Consider the following 11064-nt stretch of genomic DNA (forward strand, 5'->3'; position numbering starts at 1 on the left):
TCCATGAAGACTGTGCATCCCAGTTGAGCAGTCAGACCACTACTGTGCTGGGCTCTTGGCCTTCACGATCTCTTTCCAGGCGTTGCCCATCATTTATTGTAGTGGTTGAAAGCAGGGGCTCCAGTCATTACCCGTTAACCTGTGTAAACGTTGGCTGGGCACCTAACCTCCGGGAGCCCCTGTAGTATGCACCAGAAGAGGTGGTGGTGGTGGTGGTGGTTGGAAGATTAGCTGAGACGATGGATGACAAGGGCTGAGCTCTGTGCCTCATAACAGAGAGAGGGCTCAGCGGGTATCAGCTGTCATTCCGCATTTAATCCACAGCGCTGAACCTGGCCACACCGATGCCCTTCTTCTCTGACCTCCTTTTATACTTAGTTTTTACCACATTGGATACTTTTCCAGCCTTTGTTCTCCAGTATCTCCCTGGAAAAGGATTGAGAAGAGAGGCAGATACTGGTGGGCTGCTCCAGGCTCTCTGGATACCCCAAATGAATTTTCCTTCTCTCCTGTTTTAGTATTTAATTGTGCAATGAAGCATTTGTCCTTTTGTCTTCTTCTGACCCTAAGCTTGCAGGCTTTTGGGTGAAAGTGTTAACACTCCATGATTTTATAATCTGATATTCGGCGTCCAGCTACTTGCAATGGTTGTCAGAGACCAATGGGGAAGAGTTTAGGGCTGGAGTCCGAGCAGGGCACCAGGGCTCTCAGAGCAGTGCATCTCGAACCTCACTGAATGGGGGTCATCTGGGGACGGTTCATCTGTAGATTCTCCTTCAGCAGGGGCTGGTGGGCTGAGATTCTGCAGGTCCAACTAGCTCCCAGATGATGCTCATTATGTCAGTGCAAGGCCTCTCTCTTTGAAGATTAAGTATTTAAAGAATCACCATCAAGGTACGGATTAAGAATCTTATTTTGAGACTCTTATTCAACGAGGGTCACACTGAATGAGACTGGCTGGTTCTAGTGCAAATCACCGGTCAGTCCCAAAGGGCATGTTCTAACCAGTGGTTCCCCGCCTGCTGGCTCTTGACAAGGCCTGGGGATGGCTGAACAATTCAGTTTGGGGTTAACAGTATTCTCTGCCTCTTCTATCGTAGCACTTTTGGACGTGTGGAAGTCTTTAATTTGCGTCCAGAGAAGGTTAATAGACTACAGGCCTGGGTGATGCATGACCTTGGAAGTGTTCACAGGTACATGTTCCTACTTTGTGCGTATATGTTCTCAGGGTGATTTTCAGAATCAGTCCATGGAAGAAGCCACAATGATAAGAATGCATGGAGAACAGAGTGACCAGGAAATGACTGGGGCCTCCCTGGACATTCAGCCCATCCTAACAACCTCTGTTTCGTATCCACAATAAGTATCCATGCAGTTCACACCGTCAGCCCCCTGCTGCCCTGTGAGCTCTTAAAAACAACTGCTACTCTGCTCTATTCCCCGGCCTGGCCCAGGGCTTGCTACCTAGAAGAAACGGAGATCAGGAAATGTTTGCAAGAACCTTATCACTTAACTCTTCTTTCTTTCTTTTTTTCCTAGTGACTCATGCTCAAGTTCCTCCGTAAATGATCTGAAACAGATTCTAAAGAGAAGAAGTATTACATTTTCTTGCCAGAATAATTACAGGTAATTGACTTTTTGAAAAAGAAATGGCTGTCTTGCCATCTGTAGGTATTTTCCTCTCCTCGGCCTCCCCTGAGCCGGGAGGGCGGTGGGAGTCCCTCTTGGGCCTTGCTGGTGATCTGGGATGGTGGCCTCTGGTGAGCCTTCCTCCTCTCCCCACCCCCTGGGCTCACCCTACAGGCTGTTTCCAGCCAGTGGCCTTCCATTGGCCACCTTTCCCCCATCTTCCTCTTCCTTTCTTCTCCACCTGTCCCCAGTCATTGACTTGCCTCTGAAGCTGACCCAGATTTTGAGAACGTTATTTCCTGGTTTCCCACATGAGACACCTGACCCAGGGCTTGCAAACCTGCTGGCTTTCAGGGAAGTGGAGGCACATTTGTAAAATTCTTGTGACATGGCAATATTTTGCATGTGAAGTTTCTTTAGTTGGATCTCAGTGTAGATGCCTAATACTTGATAAGTTGCCACATGGATGTCTACTAAGCTTTATCTTTTATAAATTAGAAAATGTAAGATCTTAATTTTCTTTTAAGATTCTATTTATTTATTTGACAGAGAGAGACACAGCAAGAGAGGGAACACAAGCAGGGGGAGTGGGAGAGGGAGAAGCAGGCTTCCCACTGAGCAGGGAGCCCGATGCGGGGCTCGATCCCAGGACCCTGGGATCATGACCTGAGCCGAAGGCAGACGCTCAACGACTGAGCCACCCAGGTGCCCCTTATTTATTTATTTATTTATTTTTTTACCAGTAATACATGCGTATTGGGAAAAAGTTTAAAATTACAGATGGTATATATTTTTAAAGTCATCTGCAACTCTGTTATCCAAACTGAGACCCTCACTCATTTTTAAGTAGTTGTGTCAGGGACTCCTTGCTAGAAGCATCTTTGGAGATTTGCCCGTAAGTGATGGCTTAGAATAAAGATGCAGACAGAAAAATTTTCTCAAAGAACACAGAGGCTGGAATTCAAGAATCCTTTTCCTGTCTCCTCTGTCACCACCTTCTCCCACCAACCCTATCAGAAAGGCAGAAGGACAGATTCCAGGAACATTGACTGAGGGCTTTTGTCTCAAAATGACCTGAATTCCCCCTCAGTCAGCTGGCTCCTCTCTGGAAAGTGCCAGAAAATAACACAAGCTTTCTACCGCAGTTAGATGGGAAAATAAGCCGAACAAAGGAGCGAGAACAACTATAAAAGAAGCATTGCGGACATCTGACCAGTCTAAGTTATTCAAAGATATCTCGTGTTGGGAAAATAGAACACTAAACACCTAGGAGAAGATTGGGGAATGTACATGGGTCTTATCCTCAACACCCCCTTTTTTTCTCATTTTAATCATTCCCCTTTCTTTCATTAATGGCCATCAGTCAGCCTCATTCACGCCGACTGCAGGCTCCAGGTGAGCTCACTTTCTCCACCTGGGAAGAATGTAAAAGCATACCTTCCATCTGGACTTGAACAGTGGCCCATGTTGAAGGAAGTGATTTGTAAGCCAACACCTGTCATTCTGAGCATCAGCTCGTGGGACCTTAAATTTGGGGATCATATTTGAAATCACTTAGACCTTTCCTCCAACCACAAGGTTGTAATATATTAAGCATGATTCTTTAAATTACCAGCTCCTCAGGGCCCCTTGTTGTATCTTAAAAGTTCTGTGGCTTTGCAAGAAGGCCGCTTGTCCCCACGGGAGCCTAAAGTGAATGTCAGGGATATAGACGTAGACTGAAGTTGAAATCACTCCATGCCAAACATACTTCCCAATTTATCAAACTGTTGTCCAGCTGTTGTGGTGTGATTGTGTAATAGGCAAACAGAAGTGTAAGTACATTTATATAGATTAGACCTTCTACTGATTCTGCTGTTATCCCCTTATAAATCCCACCCGGAGACAAATGCTATTAACATTTGGCTGTATATCCTTCAAGTCCTTTTCTTTTTCCCCATATACACACTCACACACCCGCTGAAATATATACAGAATTTCTTCACATATGTTCTAACCAGTGGAATGAACAAAGTCATAGTCCTTTTTTGGATGACCCTAAAAATATCAGCATGTTTTTTCCTGGTTAGTGCCCCCTTGTGACATATTTATTAAAAACCTAAAGGGTGCACTTCTTCCTCTATGTTACTTCAAAATACACTCCCTCTCTATCCATCAATGTGTTATCCATCATATCCAAAGTGTGTCCATTTTATTGTAACATTGGATGTGAATATTTACATAACTGTGGAAAGAGATCATCTGAACGGCATAATTGCTGTTAATAATTACTTTCCCCCTGGAAAGTGTTCATGTGGGGCTACCATATTGGTGAGGATGGAGTGACTCTACACTTAGAACCGCTGGGCCCAGCTGGTCATGGTAGTTGGCCAGAAGTGAGCCTGAGATGGCCCATTCCAGAAGCCCAGGGGTGCTGGTAGCTGCTTCTAAGGACCGCTCTCTTTCTTGACTCACCTTTAGCAAAATCAGATTCAGCTACAATTTAATGAACCACATCCCTTACTATCCGCCCTTCTCCAGAGGCCAGCCACTCCCATTGGACCCTGTTCTTTTCTTAGCTCATTTTTATGAAACAGAGAGCCACTCACCGGCTAGATTCTTATCTAGGATTTGTTCTGTGCAAAGGATGTGTGGTCTTCCTGCGGATGGCTGCCAGCCTTCCCCCAGAGAGTCTCTACCCTCTCTTCTGCCCCTGACCCTATGGCTCAGCCCTCTCTCAGGAAGCTTCTGCAGAGAAGAAGGCATATCATCAACAGAAAAGATGGAGGTCTCTCATCGCAGGTTGCTGCCTCTGTTGTGTCTTGATTGTTAGCTGACATTCATAGCATGTGTCTGTGACATGTTTGAGCCACACATTTGTTTTCATTTCCACACGTTATCATCAAACGTCCCTTCTCAGTATTTATTTCTATGGCTTTACAAGTGAAATGAAACATAATTGGTCCGTACTTTAAGTTGTTCGTTCCTGGACTTGAACTTTCACTGTGTTGTCACTGCCGGAGAGGAAGCTGTGTGGATGCTGAGTGGTCCATGCATACTTTTGTTGCTAATGAAGGGGCTACTTGTATTGGGGAATTGAACCATAGATGTAGTGTACTGCTGATTGATCTTTCTTCTTTTTTTTTTTTTTTCCTTTTCTTTCTTGTCATAGGCCTATCAGGCTTCTTCAGTGTGTGAAAAATCCTGGGCATTCATCTTGCAGATAATACAGATGAGCCAATCAGCACGGTCGTTTCAGATCTCTGAGCCTTGCAGTATACATTGGTACTCGTGGTTCAGGAGACACGCTGCTGGGAAGCTGAAGACTTGGGGGGGGGGAGATCTTCTGTCATGATGCCAACACTAGAGTTAGAAGCTTTTCCCCCAAACTTTTAATATAACATGTTATTGGCATAGTTTTTATTTTGATTTCCTAAAACTCATGAAAAAAATTATGGTATAAAATTAGAATGAAAATTTTATATTAAGTTATTTCATTTTAATTTTCATAGGTGCTTTTCTGTTGTTTATATGTTGGTAGCATCCTTTCTATTGAAAATGACTATACCAAACCTCTCTTATTGGTGCAGGTAATTAAGAGAAAGTAAATGACCATGAATGACCTTGTCTCAGGATATATTTTTGTACCCTTTCTACAAATAAAGTATAAATGCCGTGGTTATGGGTCATGTTGGGAAACGAATTCTGTAGGATATAAGCTACTCATGTGCTTTACCTCCCACTCTTCCAACAGCCCTATGAGGTTGGTACTGTTAACTCCCATTTGTTAGGTAAGAAATGGAAGTTCAGAGAGGTTATATAATTTGCCTAAAGTCATACATTTAGTTCAAGGTAGAGGCTGGATTTCAACTCAGCTCTGTCTGACTCCAAAATATATATGCTCTCTTTCTAGGCCTATAATACAAGCTGACATGCTTTATGTTCTCTTCTAATAAATGCATGTTGGATTAAATTGAATATAATAGAATCCGAACCGTGGTTTTTCTTTTTTTTTTTTTTTTAAGATTTTGTTTATTTATTTGACAAAGAGAGACACAGCGAGAGAGGGAACACAAGCAGGGGGAGTGGGAGAGGGAGAAGCAGGCTTCCCGCCGAGCAGGGAGCCCGATGCGGGCCTGATCCCGGGACCCTGGGACCATGACCTGAGCTGAAGGCAGATGCTTAACGACTGAGCCACCCAGGCGCCCCCGAACTGTGGTTTTTCTGGGTATCTTCAAAAACAGATACATTTTTTCCCCTCTTGATCCTCTCCCTTCTCCTCCTGCTGGGTGTCTTACATATATAGTAGGCAGTTAAAATATGTATATTTGTTCCTGATACTGGGAATTTGTCCTCCCTTTTCTTCTTGATTAGTCTTGCTTGGGGATTTATCACTTTTATTACTCTTTCAAAGAACTAACTTTTAGTTTTGTTTTCTCTTTCTATTTAATTGGTTTTCACTCTTCTCTTTATTATTAGGGATATAAAAATTCCTTCTAATTTCCTTGGGCTTCCTTATTCAGCTTCTTAAGATGGAAGCTTAGATCATTGATTTTTCAGCACACTTTCTTTTTCCATATATCACTTAGTACTATAAGTTTTCCTCTGAATGCTGCTTTAGCTCCAGATCTTAAGTTTGGTATGTCTCTTTTTATTATCATTTAGTTAAAAATATTTTCTAATTTAATTGTTATTTAGAAATGTGTGGAGTTATTCTTAGAAAATATACTGTAAGCCCTAAGGAGTGATTGTGGAAGGAGCTAAAGGTCAGCAGTGTTCCTGTTCTCGGGCTGTTGAACACAATGGCCCCGTAGGAGCAGGATCCCATGATCCCCAGGGGAGGGCATAAGTTAGGAGCTGTGAAAGAATGTGACCCTCAGTCCCCCCTTTCTGCACTTGGTGACTGCTAGCCCAAACATCCCACTCTTCCCTTATCCCATGACTAAACCCCCTGCATGCCTATGTGTAGGGGAGAGTGCAAGCCTGCTTCAAGATATTTGCCATCCCTTTGTACTCTTTCCCATGATTTGAGGCATCTGTCCTTGCTTTTCTGATAAAAAACAAAATAAAAGCTATGTGCAAGATTCAGCTGCTGCTGCTCTCCTTTGCAGAGGCAGCGCTGCATGGCTGCTCAGATTGGTGTCTGAGAACTTTATTTCAGTGAGCGATGACAGAAATGTGTTGCCTAATTTTCAAACATCTGGAGATTTTCTAGGTTTTTTTTTTTTTTCCCTAAATGTAGATTTGTTGCTGGGCGCCTGGGTGGCTCAGCTGGTTAAGCGACTGCCTTCGGCTCAGGTCATGATCCTGGAGTCCTGGGATCGAGTCCTCCATGGGGCTCCCTGCTCAGGAGGGAGTCTGCTTCTCCCTCTGACCCTCCCTCCTCTCATGTGCTCTCTCTCTCTCAGATAAATAAATAAAATCTTTAAGAAAATGTAGATTTTTTTAAGAATAAACTAATTTGAGGGTCTCTCAGGGAACCCATTAGGTTTGTTGAAAACAGCATAAATTTTGGAGTCAGCTGTTTCTGGGTTCATATTTTGGCATTGCTCTGTAATCTTGAACGAAATACTTACCCTCTTTGAACTTTGGCTCCCTTGCCACTCAAATAAGGATTATCATTTGCCCCCCTGAAGGTGTGGTGGGACCAAAAGATGACAACAATTCATAGTGTAGCTTGGTGCCTCATAGGTCAGCAGGCACTCCACAAAGGTTGGCCCCTTTCTGCTGGCCCCTGGCTGGCAATCCGGTTTCCTTCCGGAGTCATGGCAGCTGTAGCCACTGTAGGCAGTCAACAGATTCTTCTTATGTGGCCCTCGTGTACACATATGCACATCCTCACAGGCTTTAGTTTGGGCGGGACATGAAGATGGGTGCTCAAGACCAGTTCTGATTAAGACTCAGGCTTGCCCCAGGGTTCAATGAACTCCATCTGCAGAATGTCTTCAGTGATAAGTCCCTGCTAACGCCCTGGGTGACCTGGCTGTTTTCCTTTCAGGACCCTTTCTGCCTTACTGTTGGGCTTTCTTGATGATTTCTGGACTCTCTAATGTATCTTCCTTCTTCACCAGGATACCCCTTGAAGTAGCAGAAAAATTTTGTTCTTTACATCCATCCCCTTCCACAGATGAAACAGATAGAGTAGCAGTCAGTTTGCAAGAGGCTTCCCCCAAGACGACTCAGTTGAGTGTTCAAATTCAAAGCTGGTGGAGACTAAGAGGAGGCTGGTCCCAAGGTTTTCACACTGTGCACAGAGAACCCCAGCGAGCTCTGGGAGTATCTCAGCTCATGTCTGCACACTCTCTGATACAAAGGACCCAGCAGGAGCGGCGCTGATTTACTTCCTGGCATCTCATTTCTCCTTAAACAATTCCTACGACAGTGACTTGAGTTTCTCAGGTAGAATCCATACTACCCAGAAGGTTTGTTTTTTAAAAGGCGAGGATAAACGTTACTCATGGCAACTTAAAACTGTATGAAGTAAGATGTTAAAGTAAACCTAGAGTATGCTATAACTTTGAAAGGCATTATGTGAGTGCAGTGTTAACCCAGGCATTCTCCCAGTTTTTCGTAAAAAATAATGAAGCAGTTAATTTATTTATACTACTAAGAGTTGTCATTTTTAACACATATGTTTTTAAACAATTCATCGGGAACCCAGTAGCTGGGTGTGCTTCCCTGAGAGGCAGTGGTTTGCTGGCTTTCACATCATACTCACAAAACACAGAAGGCTTTGTACTGGTCCCTGACGGGGCATTTATCCTCGAACTTGATTCACATAGATGCACAGTGCCGTTCATCTTCTGATCAAAGTGTAAGCCACCCAAGGTAGTGAAAACCATGCAATTAACTCACAGTGACCCACTGGGCAAATGCATGGCTTCTGTGAATCTCAGGTTCAAAATGTACTTATAATAGACATAAATAAATTACACAAACAATAAAAGAAAAATAAAAGACTTTGTGGAATCATTTTTTAAAACAGTTATCTCTGGGGCGCCTGGGTGGCTCAGTTGGTTAAGCGACTGCCTTCGGCTCAGGTCATGATCCTGGAGTCCCGGGATCGAGTCCCGCATCGGGCTCCCTGCTCAGCGGGGAGTCTGCTTCTCCCTCTGACCCTCTTCCCTCTCGTGCTTTCTCTCTCTCATTCTCTCTCTCTCTCTCTCAAATAAATAAATAAAATCTTTAAAAAATAAAAAATAAAAAAAAATTAAAAAAAAAAAACAGTTATCTCTGCAAATACCACATGATCTCATGTATATGTGGAATTTTAAAAAGTCAGACTCAACAGAGAGTAGAGTGGTGGTTGCCAGGGGCTGGGGGTGGGAGAAACAAGGAGACAAACCTGGTCGGGGGTCTGAACTTTTAGTTATAGGAGGAATACGTTTTGGGGACTTAATGTACAGCATGATGACTATAGTTAATAATAGTGTATTGTTTACTTCAAATTTGCTAAGAGAGTAGATCTCGAGTGTTCATATCACACACACACGATTATGTGAGGTGATACGTTAATTAGCTTAATTGTGGTGATTGTTTCCCAGTGTTTATGTATATCAAAACATCACATGTATACCTTAAATACATACAGTTTTTTTGGTCATTCATACCTCAATAAAGCTGGAAAAAAAAAAAACCCACAGTCACTTCTGGCTTGAAGAGAGAATCAAGTAAGTGATGCACTGCCAAAGGCAGTAAGCCCTCTCATGCACCCCCATCCCAAGACCAGGGGAGCTGGACAGCTGGAAACGGGATGTATCATCATCCTGAGTGTGTCTCATAGGTGAGGGAGGTGGGAATAGATGCCCAGAAGAGTCTGAACTTACAATCTGTTGAAAAGCCAAAAGTCTTCATACACCCCTTTTTATCCTTGGAGATATTGAAGAAGAAATAGTGCCGTTTGTCTTCCAGCAAGAATCTCAGCTTTGAGAAACACCTTTGTTCTCTATAGAAGAAAATTTACCTTGAGACCTCCCAGGAGTTTAATGTGATAACATAGCGCAATGTGTGATTCTTAATAAGGTCCATAAATGTGAAACACCATTTAAAGGCTTGATGCACAACGCAGACCTGCAGAGAAGAGAAAACTAATGTGTGATATATCAGGCACTTCACATTTAATATCAGCCAGTGATCTCAGCCACAACAACAGAATGCAACTCTGGCTGGAAATAAATTTCTAGACAGTATCAACAGCTTATAGATTCTCCAGGAGGGCAAGAAAACAGTTTGGAAGCCTCTTAGCCAAGGACAACACCCAAAATTACTCCACAGACTGGTCAGATAGAGGAATTGTTCTTGTCCTGAGGACACTTGGCTGTCATTTCATCATTGCCAGATGCGGCCACTACTGTTTCTGGGAATAGAGGTAGAGTAGTCTCCCCACCCTTCTCTGTGGGGTATATGTTCCAAGACCCCCAGTGGATGCCTGAGACTGTGGATAATAGACTCGGGATAATACTGAGCCCTACACATACTATGTTTTTTCCTATACATACCTATGGTAAAATTTATAAATTAAACTCAGTAAGAGTTTAATTAACAACAATACCTATGAATAAAATAGAACAATTATGACTAACTGTAATGAAAGTTACGTGAATGTGGTCTCTCAAAATACCTTGTTGTATTATACTAACCCTTCTTGTGATGATGCGAGATGTCAAAATGCCTGTGTGATGAGATGGAGTGAGGTGAATGATGCAGGCATTGTGACCTAGTGCTAGCCTACTGTTGACCTGCTGACAACTGGTCGGAAAGAGGATCATCTGCTTCTAGACTGTGGCTGACTAGAGTGACTGAAACCATGGATAAGGGGGCGGGGGGCTACTGTAAACAAAGTGTGTGGTGATGGCTCATGGTGGATGGCACGTCAAGTGTGGTACCTGCCTCCTCGTCTCACTAGACTCAGATTCATGGCTGTGCAGATCTGTCTGTTGTATGGGCCTGATACATGTCAAATGCTTAGAACAGAGCTCAGTTTCTTTACATATAAAATGAGGTAGTCATAGTGCTTACCTCTTTGAGTTGTTTTGAACATTAAACAAGATGATAGATGTACAATTCTCAGAATAGTGCTTAGCACATAGTAAGAGCTCTATTAAAGTTAGGGGTTTTTTTTAATTAAAAAAAGGTTGGAACTGTTTTTATTCTGGAGGAAATTCCTTGACAAACCTACTTGGTTTAGAAGCTGAGACCCTGGGGGCAATGGAGAACAGGTTAGGGATGGCCCTCTTGCCAACCAGCAGGGTTGTCCCATCCCTAGCTGGATATTGATGAACATTATCAACAGAACCTCCCTTCCCCTCCCCTGCAACCTCCCCACTGCCCCAAGTCTAATAATTTGACATGTGTAACTTTAATTTTTCAAGCCGACCAGGAGTATAACAGCCTCCCTTGGCATTGCCAACCCAACCCCTGCTTTCTAGTGATAATAAAGGTGTGCAGCTCTCCTTG

At 43.3% G+C, this 11064-nt stretch overlaps 1 protein-coding gene across 1 annotated transcript in view; it reads left to right on the plus strand.

The window, feature by feature from the left end:
- CD38 (CD38 molecule) overlaps positions 1-5286 on the plus strand; it is a 42793-nt gene extending 37507 nt beyond the window's left edge. The window contains exons 6-8 of the mRNA XM_025887105.2: positions 1101-1193; positions 1540-1626; positions 4781-5286. Of these exons, the coding sequence (XP_025742890.1) occupies positions 1101-1193; positions 1540-1626; positions 4781-4835 (235 nt within the window). The 3' untranslated portion in view covers positions 4836-5286. The remainder of the gene's footprint in view (positions 1-1100; positions 1194-1539; positions 1627-4780) is intronic.
- The last annotated feature ends 5778 nt before the right edge of the window (positions 5287-11064 follow it).

The sequence above is a fragment of the Callorhinus ursinus genome, unplaced genomic scaffold, assembly GCF_003265705.2.
Source record: "Callorhinus ursinus isolate GAN/ISIS: 27379988/994484 unplaced genomic scaffold, GSC_fseal_2.0 scaffold4, whole genome shotgun sequence".
Classification (NCBI taxonomy): Eukaryota; Metazoa; Chordata; class Mammalia; order Carnivora; family Otariidae; genus Callorhinus; species Callorhinus ursinus.